Here is a 21,865-nt window from a genome sequence, read left to right as displayed (position 1 = left end):
AACATTGGCATCTTCTTATTTATAAATGCATCCGAGGACTACTTCCTTCTTACCTCCTCACATATATTGCACAAAAGAACTCAGGAAGTCCTAATCTTTGATCTCAGGATCTTTTATTACGATCTGTTCCGAGGGTCAGGACTGAACTTGGGAAAAAGGCCTTCAGGTTTGCTGCTCCCTCGACCTGGAATGCCAAAAGCATACAAAAGGATCTAAAACTGTCTGACATGATATCTTTGAATGCTTTGAAGCGGTCCTTAAACGACTTTGAGGCTGAAGCATCTGTCTGTAGATGTTTTGTTTAAATGTCACTCAGGCTGTTTGTCTGGAGGTACCTGTTGTGTAGCTGTTGTATGCGTCTGCTATCTGTATTTATGTCTATTGTCTATTTGTAACTCTGTAACTGTGCTGCTGCCTATCTTGGCCAGGACTCTCTTGGAAAATAGATTTTTAATCTCAATGAGCATTTCCTGGTTAAATAAAGGTTATATATCATTATTTTCTATAAATCTTATTGTTTATGTAACAGGGTTACCGGTTACATTTATGCAAATGTTATGCAGCTTGCTAGGCTCCACACCTTCGATTACTACAGTTAGCCTACTTTTGATACAAATACTACCAAGCTGGTCTTGGTGCTTAGTTCAGTAGCAGACAGAGAACAGCTGAGATGCTATTAATATCAGTATTAGCAATAATAAAGACCTGAAGAGCACACAGCAGGGAGACCACACTCAGAAAAACAACCCACAGCACTACGGCACGTAACAGCTAGCTAGCCTCCACACTAGCATTAGCTAAACCTGCTTTAATGTTAGTTATAGCAGCTGGTGAGTCTCCACACTAGCATTAGCTAAACCTGCTTTCATGTTAGTTATAGCAGCTGGTGAGTCTCCACACTAGCATTAGCTAAACCTGCTTTCATGTTAGTTAAAGCAGCTGGTGAGTCTCCACACTAGCATTAGCTAAACCTGCTTTAATGTTAGTTAAAGCAGCCGGTGAGTCTCCACACTAGCATTAGCTAAACCTGCTTTCATGTTAGTTATAGCAGCTGGTGAATCTCCACACTAGCATTAGCTAAACCTGCTTTCATGTTAGTTATAGCAGCTGGTGAATCTCCACACTAGCATTAGCTAAACCTGCTTTCATGTTAGTTAAAGCAGCCGGTGAGTCTCCACACTAGCATTAGCTAAACCTGCTTTCATCTTAGTTAAAGCAGCTGGTGAGTCTCCACACTAGCATTAGCTAAACCTGCTTTAATGTTAGTTAAAGCAGCTGGTGAGTCTCCACACTAGCATTAGCTAAACCTGCTTTAATGTTAGTTATAGCAGCTGGTGAGTCTCCACACTAGCATTAGCTAAACCTGCTTTCATGTCAGTTATAGCAGCTGGTGAGTCTCCTCACTAGCATTAGCTAAACCTGCTTTAATGTTAGTTAAAGCAGCTGGTGAGTCTCCACACTAGCATTAGCTAAACCTGCTTTCATGTTAGTTATAGCAGCTGGTGAGTCTCCACACTAGCATTAGCTAAACCTGCTTTCATCTTAGTTCATGCAGCTAGCTAGCCTCCACACTAGCATTCGCTAAACCTGCTTTCATGTTAGTTCATGCAGCTAGCTAGCCTCTACACTAGCATTAGCTAAACCTGCTTTCATGTTAGTTATAGCAGCTGGTGAGTCTCCACACTAGCATTAGCTACACCTGCTTTCATGTTAGTTATAGCAGCTGGTGAGTCTCCACACTAGCATTAGCTAAACCTGCTTTAATGTTAGTTATAGCAGCTGGTGAGTCTCCACACTAGCATTAGCTAAACCTGCTTTAGTGTTAGTTATAGCAGCCGGTGAGTCTCCACACTAGCATTAGCTAAACCTGTTTTAATGTTAGTTATAGCAGCTGGTGAGTCTCCACACTAGCATTAGCTAAACCTGCTTTCATGTTAGTTAAAGCAGCTGGTGAGTCTCCACACTAGCATTAGCTAAACCTGCTTTAATGTTAGTTATAGCAGCTGGTGAGTCTCCACACTAGCATTAGCTAAACCTGCTTTAATGTTAGTTAAAGCAGCTGGTGAGTCTCCACACTAGCATTAGCTAAACCTGCTTTAATGTTAGTTAAAGCAGCTGGTGAGTCTCCACACTAGCATTAGCTAAACCTGCTTTAATGTTAGTTAAAGCAGCTGGTGAGTCTCCACACTAGCATTAGCTAAACCTGCTTTAATGTTAGTTATAGCAGCTGGTGAATCTCCACACTAGCATTAGCTAAACCTGCTTTCATGTTAGTTAAAGCAGCTGGTGAGTCTCCACACTAGCATTCGCTAAACCTGCTTTAATGTTAGTTAAAGCAGCTGGTGAGTCTCCACACTAACATTAGCTAAACCTGCTTTAATGTTAGTTAAAGCAGCTGGTGAGTCTACACACTAGCATTAGCTAAACCTGCTTTAATGTTAGTTAAAGCAGCTGGTGAGTCTCCACACTAGCATTAGCTAAACCTGCTTTCATGTTAGTTATAGCAGCTGATGAGTCTCCACACTAGCATTAGCTAAACCTGCTTTCATCTTAGTTCATGCAGCTAGCTAGCCTCCACACTAGCATTAGCTAAACCTGCTTTAATGTTAGTTCATGCAGCTAGCTAGCCTCTACACTAGCATTAGCTAAACCTGCTTTCATCTTAATTCATGCAGCTGGTGAGTCTCCACACTAGCATTAGCTCAACCTGCTTTTATGGGGCGCCGTTTGTAAAGTTGTGCACACTGATAATAACAGCAACATTTCTCCACATTTAGCTCCAAAACGTCATGAAAATTCAGAGTGCATTTTTAAAAGTCACTTTTTTATCACATTTAGAGGAATATTTGTGATTTTCTTCACATTTAATTTCTTTCTGAATAATATAATGAGTTAAAATCACTGTTAAATCTAAATATTAAATCTAAATCTAAATGTTAAATATAAATCTAAATGTTAAATATAAATCTAAATTTTAAATATAAATCTAAATGTTAAATCTAAATCTAAATGTTCAAAGTTAAATCTAAATGTTCAATGTTAAATCTAAATGTTAAATCTAAATCTAAATGCTAAATCTAAATCTAAATGTTAAATCTAAATCTAAATGTTAAATCTAAATCTAAATGTTAAATATAAATCTAAATGCTAAATATAAATCTAAATGTTAAATATAAATCTAAATGTTAAATATAAATTTAAATGTTAAATGTTGCTCCGCGATCCTAAATATTTAGCTCATATGCAAATTCACACTGCCGCCGACCGGAAGTACCAAAATAAAAGCTTCACAAAGCGATACAGATATCGCGGTCATCCATAGTCTGTCAGGAGAGTCAGAACTGACTTGGACTGACTTGGACGGACTGTTGGCCGGACCAGCCACTGTGAAAAATGTCGTCAGAGTTGGCAGAAAATATTGGAAGAGCTGTTTTGGACGCCATTCGGAGTTTCCAAAATGCACCTTTGGTGGCAGCGACGACCACACAACAACCACATCGTTCGGTAAGTTTCCTTTCGAAGCTATGTGGGATAGACTGTGTTCAGTTTTAGCCTATGGTGTTATCGTGCATATCAAGCTAGCCAAAATGGGTCAAGTCTGTTAGATAACGAACGATGTACCTCATTTTATTTTATATATTTAGTTGGTGATAGGCACATTACCCTGAGGAAAAAGTGTTTTTAATGCAGTTAAAACATAAATGCCCCCCAGAGTTCTGCCAGTACCGCGCCTGGACCAGGACCATCCCGCGTTTCCACCTTGACAGCACAACGCACGGTAGGTTTTCATACTTATAGTTAGATTATTTTAATTCTTATCTGAAAATATATGATTCATTTTCATTTTCACCAGTGTAACATATTTGACACAACATGATAATAACGGCAAATGTCATTTATTTGTATTTTATTACTCCTCAGGGCACCAGTAACTCAACTCAATTGACACCAGGATCAAATTTCCACACACTGAATGATCATTCTGTAAGTATTCATTCAGTCATTACATTTTTCACTTTAAAACATCGGCAATCTAAAGAGAGTATTTACAAGATATTTTTTAAAAATACATTTGTTTCCAAACCAGCACTTGCTATGGACGTCTGGTAATGTATGTCTCTGTTTGGGTTTATATTTTTCCTTATTATAGGTTCCCCTTCCATCATTTCCTAGACAAGCTGCATGCCCACGTTTTGTTAGAAAAAGCAAGGCCTGCAAACATTACACCAAAGATATTGTGTGCTTGCCTTTTTCTCCTCAATCAATGTTCTGTATACCAAGACGGGACTCCAGAACTAAATTGGCACGAGATGGCCTCATAGGAAAGATCTCCTTTACATCTGACTGGTGTGAAACAGAACTTCAAGAGGAAATAACTGCCATATTTAAAAAGACATTTGCATTACCCGTGGGCCAGCCTTTTCCATTTGAATATTTGAGTACAATCCGGGGATCTAAAAGGTTAACGAAACCAAATGTGTCAAGCAATTTTTCATGGGGGGGGAAAGAAGTTGGCTCGATTTCCTCCAGCACCTGTCTGTACATAATGGCAAGAATCCACAAACCTGCCCAGGTAAAACATGTCTTACAATGTTCAGCAGATGTCAATGTTAAACTCTGTACAACTCTCAATTCCTCTGTCCTGCAACATTGATAGAGGCGGATAGAAATATATACAATAAGTATCTCTGTGTCGTCCAATCCCCCCCCCCCCCACAGGAACCTGAAGAGCTGTCGGATAGTGACTTTGAAAGTCCAGCCAGGCAGAGGAGAAAAGGTGTGTTTGATGAATGTTGATTTTTCCTGTTGGTCGACATTGTAATTAGAATCTAATTTGTTTTCTTGATGGGTAGATAATTGTCCCTGATGTTTCGGAGTCCAAAATGACATTGTTGCCATTGTGAAAAGGAAAGTTTTCTCAACTATCATGATATAAACGTGTCAGAAAAAATACATAAATATATTAAGTATGAATATTAAATTAAATTATATGCCTTAATTTGTTGATATTGGTGTATACATATATATATATCCTTCTTCTGCTCATATATTTTAGTGCGTACAGCGCCACTGTCCCCAAGGGAAAGTGAGCTCCACTATCAGGACCCAGAAGACCTCAGTGATGATGGGAGTGATAATGGCAGACAGGAAGAAATGTCATTGCACCAAGACAGAAGTAGGTCAAAACCTTTATCTAATTTGTGTTTTTACAGGTTGTATGTTTATTCAGAAGTGTTATTGAGATATCAGTTTTGTTCTTGGCTATCTTGTTCTTAGCATTTTGCAGCTTTTTCTTGTTTAGCAAGGTAAAGAGAATTTTACCACTGAAAACGAATGAGAGGTAGTACTTTCCGAATAGCTTTTTTTTTTTTTACCTAAATCCTTTAAGAAAATCCTCTTGAGAATTCTTAAAGAAGCATACTCAAAGATGGGATTAGGGCTAATTTAGGACACATTTAACAAAGTATGTGTTATGTCAAAACATTTTTCCTGATGATATTTTCTTTATGCAGTGCATGATCCAGTGTCTTCTTCACCAATGGAAAGTGAGGCCAGACATCAGGAGACAGGGGGAAGCACTCTAGAGAGTGAAAACGAGGGACAGGCAGAAGACTTGGGGCAGTTGTTTCCTTATAACTTGGCAGAATTTGTGTAAGATATTGTTAGAGGTTCATAGAAACACTACAATGCATACGTTTGGTCATTGATGTTATGAGTCATTGAGTCAACAGTGAATTAAAATCTTCAGTCATTTTTATATCTCTGATTCTTTGAGGTTTATACTGTATTTTCGCTTTTTGCCTGATTCATTTTCTGTTGTCCCTGTCTTCATTTTTTTCAGCCCTGTTTATCTAGAGGAAGATGATGCTCTTGAAGAGGCAATTCAGCGTAGTCTCCTGGAAGAGTCGGACATGCCTAGTTCTGTTCATGTTGTTAGGTAAGATTACAGGTTTTTTTTTATTACTGCATATACTAATATTCATTAGTGTGAACATTGTACGCCAAGTGAAATATTTTTGGAGATAATTGTCAAAACAGATGTGCATCAAATTATCAAGTTTCATCATGTACATTTCAAAGATTGATAACTGTATTTTATCAGTAATTTTACCAACATTGACTTTTTTATGATGTAACACTGTGCACTTAAGATAATTATGCATTCATGTTTGCAATGCACATGTAAAATATGTCCAGAAGTGTGTTTGTCTTTCTTATTGTGTCTTTTTCATATATAGGTCCTCTGAGATGCTCAGCAGAGAAGAGATTGCAGGCCTTCTGAAAGCTCATAGTGAGAGAGTTGTATCAGCAGGAACAAGACAAGTCCATATCAGTCGCGCAAATGTGTGGATCACAGCTTTGCGTCCGTTTAAAAGACCAAGTTTTGTGGAAAGCCATGACATGCTCTATGTCAAATTTGCCAGTGATGAGCAAGATGCTGAGGAAGATGCTGCTGACTTTGGTGGACCCAGACGAGAGTTTTTCCGTTTACTGGTGAAGGCTATCTTCCAAGACAGCGGAGCTTTTGAAGGTTTTAAAATGATTTTGTAGTCCAGAATCGCAGAGTTTTCTGATTTCTAATGTATTTTCCATTGTATGGCTCCTATTATGTCTCCTACTAAAGGTTACATGGTCACAAATATTGGGTTGGAATGCCAGTTTACACCTTCCTTACAAAACATGTTGATGTTGACTCAAATCATCTTTTATTTTATACATAGCTTATTTTGTCTTCTTTACATACTTTTATTATCATTAATTTCATTGTATTTGTATTTATATCTTATTAATTACTTTCTTCTATTAATATTATTTGATACTCTTACTTATTGTGGATAGGGGCAACTATAATGACTGAATTTCCCCCCAAGATAAATAAAGTATTTCTGATTCTGATTCTGATCTTTCAGGCACCCCAAATGGATGTGCCCCAAGATTGAACATTCTCCACTTGCAACAAGGAGTGTACCGAACCATTGGCAGAATGATGTCAACGATAATTGTACAAGGAGGTGAACCACCAGCGTTTCTGTCCCCACATGTTGTGGACTACATCGTGTCGGGTGACGTCCTCCAAGTACACGTCACACTTGACAATATAGGTGACCCTGGGTTAAGGGAGAACCTCAAAAAGGTGATGTGTAATTGTGAACTGTAGGCTATTTTAGTAATACTGTAAATGTTGTACAGCATGTAAGCTCATGATTGTTATTATAGGATGGCTGACTTTAGGTTGTATCCATCTTGAATTGGTGAGACGAAGAAATACAGAGCATGGCTTAACTGTTATTAAGTGTTTATTAAATGCCATTGCTTCTTAGCAAGTTAGCAAAACATATGCTCATAGAAAACAATTAAGTGAGGTATTATTTTTCCCCTATGTAAAGAATTTTTTTTAGTTCAAAAAGTATCAATCGGAGTACAGCAATAGAAACTGAATTTGATTTGTTACATTTTTTTAGATTTTTTTTGTATTTGTGGAATTCAGTCAAATTTATTTTGTTTTACATACTAAAAGTTGAATCACAAAAAAAGTTTTAGAAAGGGTATTTTAAAAGGATTGTAAGATAGAATGCACAACTTACACTATATGTTTATTAAATACAGTACATGTGCAGACATTTTTAATTCTTGGTTTATAATTTTTAGGTTAAACATGCAGCCACGCAGGAGGATTTGGAGGAAGCCGTCAGCTGCTGTGACTCATGGCGATTTCAAGTCGAAGGTCTCCCACTAACTGTCACCATGTCCAACAGAGATGCGTTTGTGAAAAATGCAGCTCTGTACCATGCCATTCTGCAACGGCAGAGCTGTCTTGATCAACTCACTGATGGCTTGTCTTACTATGGGGTGAGCTGTTGTTATTGTTGTTCTGTATGGTGTTAGTATGAAGCCTCAATGAGCCTTTAGAACACCTTCAGTACTCTTTGCAAAGTCTGTGGAACTCAGTTTGACAGAGATAAACCCCCTCCAAAAAAAAAGAAACTAATTTGAAGATACATTTATTATTTAACCACATAATTAGAGACCATCACAGATAAAGTAAATACATATGGGTAATTAAAGTTTTTATTTTACAGTGTTAGTGATTATGCTGGAGACTAATGTGTCTTGTATGTAGGTCCAAATTCTATCTGAGGTGTTTTATTTACTTTCATACTCGGGAAAACATAAGCATTCTGGGGTTTTTTTCTATTGTTTCTCCCATTTGCACAAATAATTGTAGCAATAAAACATTTGCGTAGTAATAAAAATAAAATGTTTAAGAGAAATGGTTTGTGATTAAAAAAAAGAAAGAAAATAAATCAATATTTAACCACAAATACTCTTCATTAGCAGTCTCAAATGCTGTTGAATCTCCCTCCAGGTATTGTCCCTCTTGAGAGAGAACCCCTGCTTGCGTGTACTGCTTGACAAACCAGAGGAAGGCCAAGAGCTGGGAGCCAACTTCATTGCTGGTGTCCTCAAGCCAAGCTACTCTGTTTTGGGGAGTAACAGGAGAGCTAAGGAGGAGATGACGGTGGTAAAATTTCGGGAATTTCTACAGTGTGTGGAAAGTAAGTAGAATTGCACTTGTCTTACATTAATATATCCCAACACAGGAAGACTGTTAAATGATTGCTTACAACCCCTCAAAAAATAACAATGCTAAAGAATACCATCTTTTCAAGTTCTAGCAAAGAATATAGCTTCTTTCTCACCAAACTATTAAAACAATAATCTTTCAGTCACTGACATAGTCATCCTGAGATCCAGGTTGTCTTTCAGTCTCTAAGTCAACATTACTTTTACTTTGCTTTTAGATAAAGAACTGCAAGATGCATTTGGAGACAGAACTCTAACCAAGGACGAGGAGGCGTTCCTGAAGGCTTTGAGCCCCGGTCACATCCTGGCATTTGCTACAGGAAGCAGCAAGGTCCCTGCCATCGGTTTTCATCCAACCCCTAAAGTTACATTTATTCACGATGAAAGCAAAAATTTCCCTATTGCACATACATGTGCTAATGAGCTTCAGCTTTTTGTGAACACAAAATTAATGGCTGATGATGATGAATTTCACAACTGCTTCCTGGTAGCACTGATGAATGGGTCTTTATTCAGCACCATCTGAAGAAATGAAATGAAAACTAGTCTCTTAGATTTGTCATGCACAGAAAAGCATTAACAAATGTAGGTCAGGCCTGATATGTTTGAAGCACCAGCTACGTTTTTTTCTCTGATGTTCAGATGTTAATTCATTTTTTTGTGTTGTGTGTTTTCATGTGTAAAGTTTAATGAATCACATGTGCTTTATGGGACTCCATAGGTTCAAAATGAAAGTTTAACATGACTGCATTTGTGTTCCTTAAGCATTACTACTTATTACTGTGGTTGTTATATTTCAATAGCCCTTCTATGTTAATGCTTCATAGGAAAATGGAGTAAACAGGAATATAAAGGAAGAGTTTATGCCTTCTGTATTATTATTTAAAATCTTTTACTTTCCAACATTTTATAACTCTGAGTATAAGAGGCTGAAGTTATGGTTTTATTACAGTAGCTGCCCTTGTACAAACTAAAATGTAATATGATCTACAGATGTACAAATAGAAGAAGAGGCACTGACAACATTTATTTGAATTCTCTTTTCTCAGATACAGGTTTAATATCAGAATTGCACAGAATTAGTTGTAAGTTTCTTACATTAAGATATCACACAGCAAGTTGTTATATTGTTCAAGCAGAAATTCAGACCAAAGTAATGTCATACATACATTTTGAAGTAATTTCATACAGTTGTAGTGATACACAGTCTGTTTATACATCACTTAACCTGTGTAATTTCAGAGGATGCTAGAGCCCAAAGGAATATTTAAACTCATTTTATCTCAAAACTATGTGGTACTTACCATGGTATACTTATAGCCTTGTATAACTCTACAGTAACTATGTGAAGTCTTGTAGTTTTCAAACATCTATACAGTAGATGCATTCACTTCCAGAAAAAGGACACATTTCAACCTTGGCAGTATTACAAGAAAACGTATGTTCACAGCATTTTAGAATGTTTTTGAGAGTATTCATTTTGTTTATTTTTATATGTATATGCATACTTCACTTACACCTCCAGGGATAGATGGATTCCCTTGGTCACTGTTACCTGTCAGGTCACTAAGTTACAAGTTTATCAAAAATAAACTGCTGTGTTCTCTGAAACAATGTTTTGCCCTTATTGCTGTCATTTTCCAGGGGGTTAATGGTAGCATAAAGTTCTTGAAAATCTCTGTTATTTAATGGGAGAAACACAGCTTGGGAGCTTAGTGAGGAAGAAGCAACAACCTCTGCTGCCTGGAGTTCCAAGCTGTGAAGATGAAGCAAATGATTGTCCAGTGCAAAAAGCTGAACTGGAGTTCTATTTCCTTCAGATGAAATTGAGTGATGGTTGTACGCAGCTCTGAATTCCTCTAAAGTGCGGTTGATTCTGGGTAGAAAGATGTAATGAAGACAAAAGAGGTCTGTTGGATTTTCTAAGTCCAGGATACCTTGGGATTCCATTTCATAAAAAATGGGTGCATAAACATGGCTGCAGTTTTTGTTCAGGTCTCTGTTGAAACGCTCAATCCTTTGGTTGTGTACAGAACTCCCAAGTAAGACAGAGCCCTCACCCCTGCTTGCTCGCATGTCCTCCCAAATCCTAACATTCTCTCCTCCGTGATCAGTTCTGATGTGTAGGGGTCTGCCAAACAGTCCAATGGCTGCAGTAAAGAGGGCGTTCACGGTCTCTGCTCGATTATTGTTAGAACAATGAAGAAACATCAACATTCGACTGTAGCCGTCCATTGCCCCATGAACAACAAATTTCCACCTGATCAGTTTATGGTTTCCATCGACATGCCAAATGAAATTTGGATGCGGCACAGTATAAACTCGCCGAGCTATTGCTGTTCTTCTCCTGTCCAGGACACCAGCTGAGTCTACCCTTTGGAGTGACTCTCTTACACGCCGTCTCTGAACCACAATATTTATGGAGCGCAGATGCCCCATAAGCATCACCTCTCCAACATTTGGATGTTCAGTTTTCAACTGTGACACTTTGAGATCCAATTGTTGGTCACTGATATTGTTAAATTTTGATGTTGGGATATTAAAGTCTTGTAATAACTTGTAAAATGTTGGCCTAGACACTCCAAGAATAGAAGCAGCTTCAGTAAAGGTGGTTTTCAAAATGAGAACATTTTCCAGCTCTTCTCTGGAAATAGCATGCCTTCCTTGGTAATTATCCTGCAAAACAGCAAAATGACAATCAGCTTATTTCTAGAGAGGAAAAATATACACAGACCAGTCACACTAATCAGATCAATGACAGGTTAAAATGTTTTGAATGCTTCAACAAATGATAATTACATATGGTATTAAATATAGAAATGTTTTTTCTGAAAATTGCAATCTAAAGATAGCATTACCAAGACTTTTTTTTAAAGTGAAAAATGTAATGACTGAATGAATACTTACAGAATGATCATTCGGTGTGTGGAAATTTGATCCTGGTGTCAATTGAGTTGAGTTACTGGTGCCCTGAGGAGTAATAAAATACAAATAAATGACATTTGCCGTTATTATCATGTTGTGTCAAATATGTTACACTGGTGAAAATGAAAATGAATCATATATTTTCAGATAAGAATTAAAATAATCTAACTATAAGTATGAAAACCTACCGTGCGTTGTGCTGTCAAGGTGGAAACGCGGGATGGTCCTGGTCCAGGCGCGGTACTGGCAGAACTCTGGGGGGCATTTATGTTTTAACTGCATTAAAAACACTTTTTCCTCAGGGTAATGTGCCTATCACCAACTAAATATATAAAATAAAATGAGGTACATCGTTCGTTATCTAACAGACCTGACCCATTTTGGCTAGCTTGATATGCACGATAACACCATAGGCTAACACTGAACACAGTCTATCCCACATAGCTTCGAAAGGAAACTTACCGAACGATGTGGTTGTTGTGTGGTCGTCGCTGCCACCAAAGGTGCCTTTTGGAAACTCCGAATGGCGTCCAAAACAGCTCTTCCAATATTTTCTGCCAACTCTGACGACATTTTTCACAGTGGCTGGTCCGGCCAACAGTCCGTCCAAGTCAGTCCAAGTCAGTCCTGACTCTCCTGACAGACTATGGATGACCGCGATATCTGTATCGCTTTGTGAAGCTTTTATTTTGGTACTTCCGGTCGGCGGCAGTGTGAATTTGCATATGAGCTAAATATTTAGGATCGCGGAGCAACATTTAACATTTAGATTTATATTTAACATTTAGATTTATATTTAACATTTAGATTTATATTTAGCATTTAGATTTATATTTAACATTTAGATTTATATTTAACATTTAGATTTATATTTAACATTTAGATTTAGATTTAACATTTAGATTTAGATTTAGCATTTAGATTTAGATTTAACATTTAGATTTAACATTGAACATTTAGATTTAACTTTGAACATTTAGATTTAGATTTAACATTTAGATTTATATTTAAAATTTAGATTTAGATTTAACATTTATATTTATATTTAACATTTATATTTATATTTAATATTTAGATTTAACAGTGATTTTAACTCATTATATTATTCAGAACAAAATTAAATGTGAAGAAAATCACAAATATTCCTCTAAAAGTGATAAAAAAGTGACTTTTAAAAATGCACTCTGAATTTTCATGACGTTTTGGAGCTAAATGTGGAGAAATGTTGCTGTTATTATCAGTGTGCACAACTTTACAAACGGCGCCCCATAGACAGGTAGGTCTCTCTCTCCTCCGGTCTGTGTCTCAGTGTATCTGTACATCTCTCTCAATATGACAGTATTTAATGAAAGGGTAAAGGTAGAATTCAGTAATATATCATCCACACTTCACAGTATATCATGTTTTTCTTTAAATACAGTCAATATAAATCACTCATGCCTTATTACACACACTGCAATGGTGTAGGACAATTAGTGAAGAAATGAGGACAGTCTTACCTCCTCAAATGTAAACAGTGCAGGCCTTCTCTCCTGGACCTCTGACACCATGGGCTGCCCCTCTACAACCTCTATACGTCTTAGGGAAAATGTCAGCTCCATCTTGTTCTGTATCAATGTTGTGTTCTTTTTTCAGGATGAATGGACCACCATCTTCATCTCCCCTTTTCTTTTTGCTGTTTACATTTACCTCATTGCAGCCTGCCTCACGCAGCTTTGACCTGTAGTTTCCAAGCTTGTAATGGATACTTGTTTTCTATCCTTCATAGCCTGTGATGCTACCTGGTTCCTTTAGGCACGGATACTTCAGAACCAGTGAAGAAGCAACTGATTCGATTTCATCTCTCTCAGGGTAACCTTTGACATCAAAAATTGCCTGTGCAATTTTATCCAATATGTCACTTTTAATGTCTCTTGTAACATCAAGGCCCTTCTTAGACTTCTCATAAGTCTCATTGCCCTTACGCAATTTCAGTTCAACATCATGTGAGAACTCAGGGATAGGAAATGGAGAGGGCCACTCGTTGAGATTCCTCAAATTGCTCTGAATAGAACCAGTAAAGCTAGAGCTGAACATGTCAGAGGGAACACTTATGGTATCTGTTGAGGAGAGCGAACTAGTGGAACGGTCAGTGGAAGATGAATCACAGTCCCACATGATATGAATGACTGCGCGCTCAGCTGGCAATTCCAACATTGCTGTCAAGTTGCACAGTGCATTTCCAAATTCTGGATCCTCAAACTGGAGTGAGAAGTCTTCTTGAATCTCAAGTCTTTCTTTAATCACATCGATAAGTTGAGCTACAGATTCAGGAACTTGAGAAAGCTGTAGTCGGCGGGCTTCTTTGGGGGAGACAACCACACAAAGTAACAAAGTCTGAAAAGGGAAAATAGGGGAAACATGATTAGTAAACCTTGAAAACCTATAAAATATTCCTTTACATGGACATTTTTTCAATATTTATATAGTGATTATGTTTGATGACCTAATTACTATGTCTGCAAGTGTAATGTCTTTAAATACTGAAGGCACAGTTTCACGATTCTTTAAATGATGGCCTAGGTGGTTCAAAAACCTTCTGTCACTGCAAATCTCTCTAAAATCACACAATTTACATTGAAAAGTTAATTTTCCTGGATTTTCACAGATGTGTGTGACCTTGAGAGGTGTGATCTTAATGCACCAGGTGTTTTGAACATACATACATACGCCAGTGTACACCTTCTCCATGACGAAGAGGATAGTGTTTTAGAAAGGTCTCTTGACTGGACATATTCAGTTTTTCCCCCGGACATTATCATTTGCAAATAATTTGAACATTACAGCCCTGATTTCAATTCAAAATTCCAACAATATTTCACAGACTATTTGATGTGGCCTAATTGTCTAACCAGAAAGTTTCCCCAAAAGATTGTGATAATTTATTTAAAAGGCTTTATATTTTGATGACATCATATATATATATATATATATATATATATATACAGTATTTACACACAAATGTGTGTTTATTTAACAACATGTGTCTTGGCCAGCAGGCTAAAACAAATGGGACAACCTGAAAATAAAATACAATGTGTACAGACATGGATGATGATATTGAAGCTACTATGTTTTTTAAGATGTTTTTTTTTTTCAGAGCTGGCAAAGAGAAAATCAACAGAACACTTCTGAAAAGGTGTGTGACAACATTCACATCACATAGACATATTTTCAAATCTCCTGTCAGCTTTTAGCACTGACTTCATGTAGCATCTACGTACAAATGACAGTTTGTACATCAAAAAGTTACCCAAAAACTTGTCCTACGTGTGTTCCCTGACCAGCTTGCCACCGGGCCCAACAACTTTTCTCGGGGAAACCCTGAGATTTGTTTTACTGTATCTGTTTTTACCATGCAAGTTAATAAACACTGCTGAAAATGACTGCTGTTGACGTGATTTAGTTGTACACAAGATTGTTTACGTGTTTATGTTATTATTGTCTCCGCTCCTGGTGGAGGGGGTCCAGCAGCACTGCCAGAGACTCTCTGCTCAGCCTGAAGTCTGGCCTGGTGTCACCCTGCCCAAAACATGTGTCCAGTAGAGGAACAGCCAGGTTGATCCTGCAGTACAGGTGTCTGGTCTGGATTAGGAAAAGAGGAGAAAAACAGGAGAAGAAAAATGGTCCATTAAACAATAGCTTCATAATTTAAGTTAATAAATGAATTCTAGTTAATTTTAGAGCTTTGATAGATAATGCTAAATCTGTCTATCTATCCACTTACAGTCAATCTAGTCTTCTCAATCTGGTTTTGATGATTCATGACACATTTTAATATTAAATTAAGGTCAGGGTTACTTAACTATGAATCAATTGTCAAAGTTAAACCATATGCCAAGCTATAGTTTTTATGCCTAACTTTAAAGTAACTTCACGGTAATTAACGTAATGTATAGGTATATTAATTACTGCTGACTGTTAACTACACTGTAAACCCTAATAAGTTCACAGAACTCAAAAATTATTTTGTAACAGATTACACAAAAATATTTTAGTGATGTTTTTAAATGTTTTGAGTTAACATAAAATAAAAATTACATTTGGAGTTGCCTTAAATTATCTCAATGTTATCTTATAAATATTAATATTCCTCAACTTATAATTAGGGAGTAATTCACTCAAAATTTTCAATATTTTTCAGCTTATATAATGTGGGAAATACACTTAAAATTTTCAATATTTTTCAGCTTATATAATGAGGGGAAATACACTTAAAATTTTCAATATTTTTCAGCTTATATAATGTGGGAAATACACTTAAAATTTTCAATATTTTTCAACTCATAATGAGGGGAAATACACTCAAAATTTTCAATATTCTTCAACTCATAATCGTGTACTCAAAATTAATTATAAACTTAAATACTGATGTCTGCATACTACACAATTATAATCAGCTAATAATGTTAGAAAACATGAAAGTGACCACAGTGACAATTTAACAACTTTTTTTATTCAACACAATGTGCTTTTTAAAATGCACGAATCAAAGGAGCTCAGTCAAAACAAAGTGCTTATCATAAATTAAAAAAAAAGGAAAAGGAAATGACTCTAGCCAAACAAAATGTGTTTTAAAGTACAGTAAGTGTTAATAGTTCCATACTCTGATAGTGGTCATTGCTACAAAGGGTAGATTCAATATTTCAGGTCTCCATCTCATATTATCAAGTAAAGATTATGATAAAAACTCACTAAGGATTCATGATAAAATTCAATAAAATTTTAAGTATAATCCATCCTCAACAGCAATGACAACTATTAGAATGTGGAGAAATGTAACACTGTAAAACATTTTGGCACCTACTGTACCTTGAAGGCTGCAACTCACTTTTTCAAACTAAAACAAATCCAAAAAGTACTTGTTTCTACTGTGCTGTACTTCAACTGGCAACATCAAAGTAGTGCATCAAGGTAGGTATTTGGCAACAGAACATTGAACATGTGACGTGCATGAATTTAACAGACGCTATTCAGTGCATAAACTTGTGCTAGGCAATATATCAATGTTGTGATATTTATGTATTAGCAATCAATGGGTTACATCTGAGGTAGAAGAGGCAAACTGTGCCACATCTTAAATCTGAGGTTGAAGAGGCAAATTGTTAAATATGTCAAGAGTGGGGGGGGAGAAACCCTTCCTCAACACTCAGTTTAACAAATAGTCTGCAACTCACTTTTTTTTTTTTAAATAAAACATTCAAATAAAGTGCTGCTTTGTACTGTGCCGTACTTCAACTGGCAATAGCAGGTAGTGCATCAAAAAGGCATTAGGCAACAGAACATAACACATGTACAGTGCATGAATTGAACAGTAGGCACATCTTAAATCTGAGGTAGAAGAGGCAAATGATAGCATTTTGTAAAGGAGGGGAAAAAACAAAAAACTTCCTCTATACTCGGCTCAACAAATAGTCCATTCTGAGTGATTCACACATTGAACAGATCAGTCTTCAGCATCAGTAGACCCCCCTTTCAGTGGTTTGTTGTCCTCAAGACACATCACAACTTTTTGGATAAATGTGAATGTAAGCTCAAGGTTCTTTGGGTACAGTAGGTCTAGTGCATAGACGTACCCAAATAGCAGGAGAAAGGAGTCAGCCAGATTTGTGGGACCACTCACAAGTATTTCATCCTCCACGACGATAGAGATGCTCTCAGGGCTGAAGAGGGCCGCATCAGCAGTGTCATCTGTGACGACTGTCAGGAGAGCCACCGGAGTCTCAGTGAGGTCTGGACCATCTGCTGACTACAAAACACAAATAATACAAGAATGAGTTCAGCCTCTCAATGATACAAATCATGCTAATAAAATAAAACAACATTCAAACACTTCCTTAAAGGCTACTGTAAAAGAAAGTGACGTTAAATTCATAATGAAAAGACCACCGCATTTAAAACTCTGTCAGTGATTTTTATTACAGCCTCAGCCATGCAGGAGTCCAATTCTTTCCCTGAAATTATTTTCCAGGACTTTTCAGTCACTACAGAGACAAGTTCCTACATTGTACGCTAATTCATTCCCCAGTCCCCCTTATTCTTTAAAGGTGTTGTTTTTCTACAGCTATGACTTGCATTTACCCAGATCCTTTTCTCTGCTTTATCAGTTTTTTTTCTTTTTAATATATATACATCTTTTTTAATCATTTTGTTCATATTTTATTTTTTATTCATATTTTATACACTGCATCCATCTTTTATTCTTCTGCTATACTTTTTGAATTTCTCTATTCCCCTCTCATCACTTTTCTTATATTTTATTATATGCATCCATCTGTTAATCTTTTTTATACCTTTTTTTTTAAACATTTTACATTTTTAATCTTTATTATAATCTTTTTATTAATTATCCTCTTAATTATTTTTTTTATCCTCTGTATACTTTTTAAAAATCTTTTTATTAATTTTTTCCCATTTTATCCCATTTTCAATCTTTTTTTGTATTTTTATCCCTTTATTATCCTCTATTTTTTCTTTATCCTCTTTTACCCTTTGTTTCCTTTTTTAATCATTTTTATCCTTTTATTATCCTTTTTATCGTCTTTAATCATTTTTTATCCTTTGGAAAATTTGTTTAACTTTTTTTAATCATTTTTATCCTTTTATTATCCTTTTTATCGTCTTTAATCATTTTTTTATCCTTTGGAAAATTTTGTTTAACCTTTTTTAATCATTTTTTAAAATGATAAAGGGATAGGAAAAAAATATTAAAGGATGATAATTTTCCAGGATAACTTACTTTGACCTTTTTTCTCATTTTCCATATGTTTCCCATGACTGGGAAATTGGTCAGTCACTTTCCAGGACTTACCTAACTCAGATCAGCTGTTCTGGAACTGAAAACAGTTTCACTTCAAAGGGTCAGTCAACTCAGAGTCCAGTGTTAGGCTAAGGGTTTGCTGAACCTCCTTTCTGGAATACCCCCCTGGAATTGATAACTCACAGTTTCCCTAATCTCAGGGTTCACTCTGAGTTTTCACATAACCCTGGTTCTCCTAGAGTTCTTTGAGTGATGTCATATGTTTAAGCTGACTGAATGGCTAGGCACAGGGATTGATAGTGAGGCCAGTACACTTACATTACAGGTCCTGAAGAACTTGGAGGCATCTTCACGCAGGTACACAGGAAGTGCATAAAGGACGAGGGCCCGTCTCATATTTACATCAGGTTGTTCCTAGATAGACAAAAAATATCCATTACAATAGTTATGACACAAAGGCAAACACTTTAAAAAAAAATCAAAGTGTTAAATAGCTCCATATTCTGATGGTGGTCATTGCTATAGATGGTAGATTCAGTATTTTGGGTCACCATTCCCTCAGTAAAAATTGTTTTTATATTATTATTTGTTATTTGGACTTCTTCCAATGAAAGCTAATAAAGTATCTTTTTAAGGTAACTCTTTCTGATGGAATACATCTTGTCAAGATGGTATCTTTGATGAGATGAAAATGTTGTGTTTATGGCATAATCACTTAATGTCAGGGCACGGTCAAGGCAAATCACACTATGGCTTCTTACAATTGCCTTCAAACAATCTGTTAATAATCTGTTTCTGAATCATGCAAAGTAAAAAATTCACCTGAAGGTCAGAAATCCTCATAAGCTTGGCTAGCTGCTCCGCTATCTTGCCAGTCTTTGTGGCCTTGTCTCTGAACAAAGTGATGAGTTTAGGCGTGTGTCTGTCCAGCTCCTTGTAGAATTGATTGCGCAGGTTAACGTTGTTGATTCGGTGGAACTCTGCAAACACCTGTACATTAGTGATGTGTCGGTCGCGAACGATACGGCTCTAAGAGCCGGTTCTTTGAAGTGAACGACGGGAGCCGGCTCCTGACTGGGAGCCGTTTTTGGTTTTTTTTCTCGTCTTTTTCTGTGAAAGCCTCACGTGATTGGTCAAGACATGGTGGCGTCTTGACCAATCACGTGTCTACATTGAGCAGAACAGGGAGGGGACAGTCTATGGGAGGGAAGGGGTCAGAGACACAGACAGCACAGTGAGCACACCAACAGGAGGGAGACGAGAGGGAGAACGTGCGCGACAGAGAGAACGCGCTGGAAAGGTGAGAAAACGAGTGACTGCAGAAAACACAGAAAACTTTAGACACATTTAAAAGGCATAGACTGTTCAACGGCAGAGGGAAGACTGTGCAAGGTGAAAGTGTCATCAATCAGGCTCCACAAAAAACCTGCAAAGGCACATTAGAAGTGTCTGTGAAGGTTCTCAGTCATCCAGGTCATGGACATTAGAACTGTTTATCCATCAGTGCAATAAGTGAAGAATAAAGACAGTGAAGGGAACCTGCTGTTAATGAAGGGGTTTAAAAGTTTAGAAATAATATACATACAATCAGAGATTGGACGTTTTGTCTAATTGAGATGAGTCTTGTTTTTGTACTTTATAATTTAATTTCTGTAACACTCTGCTCCATGTTGAGAATATAAATAAAGCCTTTTAAATGATGCACATTTCATATAATGTATGTTTTTTACATTAGTAATTCATTTTACATATAATTTAACATTATTTTAGGTAATACAGTCATTCAAACAAGAAAAAATCTGAGGAGCCACTTGGGAGCCGAAAGAGCCGGCTCTTTGTAGTGAGCCGAGCCAAAAGAACCGGCTCTCTAAAAAGAGCCGGAATTCCCATCACTACTGTACATGAACAGAATTACACAAAAAGGTACAATGATGAATTAGGAAAAGAGTTGTTAATGTATTTAAAGAAGTTTTCAGTTGGCAGGTAGCAATACCAAGGGCAATTCTTTGGAAAAATCCAAAAATGCGAAAGAGTCACGTTGATTCGATTGCTCTCAACAGGGAGGACACTTAAATAATAAAAAAAGTGTTGAAAGGATTTCGAGACGATCTCACAACCACACACTTGAGCCTACGAAGAAACACAAACACGGGCCTGGTTAGCCTCATAACACACACACATTATGTTGTTTAGCATTGTTCGTTTCAAGCTAGCACACACGCACGCACTCACACACATACACACACGCACACAACTGGACAAGGTAAAATACCGAGTGTGTAACGCAGACACTTATTGAAATAAGTAGGCTAAACATAGTACGCTCCATCCGTCGTCAGTCCCACAGGTTTATCCTAAGGCAGCCTCGTTTCATTTACACATCTGGATACCTCTTCATAGAGATCTTTCCCCGTATTTGTGCCATGCATTGATCTTAATCCCAAAAGTTCCTCTGTTACGCACAGGCATGTTCCTCTGTTAGATAATTACGCCGCGGGCCGGACTTGGCCCGCGGGCCTTGAATTTGACACATATGCTCTAGATTGACTCAGCTCGTGATAACCAGCTTCATGTGACAGTTTAGTGTGGTCTCCTTTGTAAGGTTCAGTGAAGCCAGATCAGGAAAATCTGCCTGGGATATGTTGAATTTGCCTCGTAGTATGTGCCTCAGGAATGGAGCAAAAACAGTAATAATTTGGTCATCTTTCATAGCCAAACTTTGCCAAACTCAATTTAGGAGCAGAGTGTAAGGATATCGTTGCATACTGGAGTGTGTGTTAAAACATTTCTGTTGTCTCAGATAAACAGCTGGATTGCGCACAGAGCGCATGTTGGAGAAGATACGATATTACCACACCCAGGGACACTTGTGTACTAGAGAAAAAAACATGTTAAGACAAAATATACATTTCAAACGCTACAAAGCAAAGCCAGATATGGCTGAAATAATGTTTTATTTTCATTTATTTATTATTAGTTGAAGTAATGTCTGCAGATTTTTTTTAATTTTTGGAACAACGTCATCACGTGTACGTGCAAACGCTTGTGGGTAAATGTATTCTGCGCGGTCATCACGTTCACCATGTTGAGAGAACGTGAAGGAGTGGTGAGGAGCATAACGATGTTACAAATGTGACTTAAGTTTATGATGTTAATGATGTCTAATATTCTAAATAAATCAACGCTGCGTCGAAGTCTTCATCGACGTCTTTATGTAAAATGGACTGCATGTTATATTTAAGAAGGACTATTAACAAGCTAGCATCATGCTTTATTCCCACTCAAGTCATTTTGTATCGTGGAACAATTTGAATTGATAAGTAAAGATAAGTGTGTCCTCTAGGCATTAAGTGTTTTTCTTTTGAAGCTTAATAAAGAATTTGTACCGTTTGGCTTGAATTCACCAGATGCCACGTGGGACTTTGAAACATAGCAAAGCCCAAAATACACGTTACTTTAAAAGTGCATTTCAAAATGTCTACTAAACATGTCATGATGTTAAATTATATAATGGATTTTTTTTTAAGAAGAAAGAGATTAAGAAAGTAAGAAGAT

The 21,865-nt window shown here is 36.9% G+C and overlaps 2 protein-coding genes and 1 long non-coding RNA gene across 3 annotated transcripts in view; 2 read left to right on the top strand and 1 right to left on the bottom strand.

Moving 5' to 3' along the window:
* The window catches only part of LOC117821670, a 393,061-nt gene that overhangs the window by 117,513 nt on the left and 253,683 nt on the right, over nucleotides 1–21,865 (bottom strand). The window lies entirely within an intron of this gene.
* LOC117822531 lies at nucleotides 3,342–4,319 on the top strand. The gene is made up of 4 exons (XR_004633202.1): nucleotides 3,342–3,504; nucleotides 3,713–3,778; nucleotides 3,922–3,984; nucleotides 4,151–4,319. It is a non-coding gene; the product is annotated as an uncharacterized LOC117822531 (long non-coding RNA).
* On the top strand, nucleotides 4,491–10,194 carry LOC117821532 (G2/M phase-specific E3 ubiquitin-protein ligase-like). Its single transcript, XM_034695895.1, has 10 exons — nucleotides 4,491–4,573; nucleotides 4,720–4,777; nucleotides 5,057–5,176; nucleotides 5,514–5,652; nucleotides 5,843–5,938; nucleotides 6,240–6,532; nucleotides 6,912–7,135; nucleotides 7,651–7,851; nucleotides 8,369–8,558; nucleotides 8,805–10,194. The coding sequence occupies exons 1-10, from the start codon at nucleotides 4,547–4,549 to the stop codon at nucleotides 9,110–9,112; spliced, it is 1,656 nt and encodes a 551-aa protein (XP_034551786.1). The 5' UTR covers nucleotides 4,491–4,546; the 3' UTR covers nucleotides 9,113–10,194.

The sequence above is a fragment of the Notolabrus celidotus genome, chromosome 1 (assembly GCF_009762535.1).
Source record: "Notolabrus celidotus isolate fNotCel1 chromosome 1, fNotCel1.pri, whole genome shotgun sequence".
NCBI lineage: Eukaryota > Metazoa > Chordata > Actinopteri > Labriformes > Labridae > Notolabrus > Notolabrus celidotus.
The sequence above is the reverse complement of the archived record's forward strand: the minus strand, read 5'-3'. Positions and strand labels throughout refer to the sequence as shown.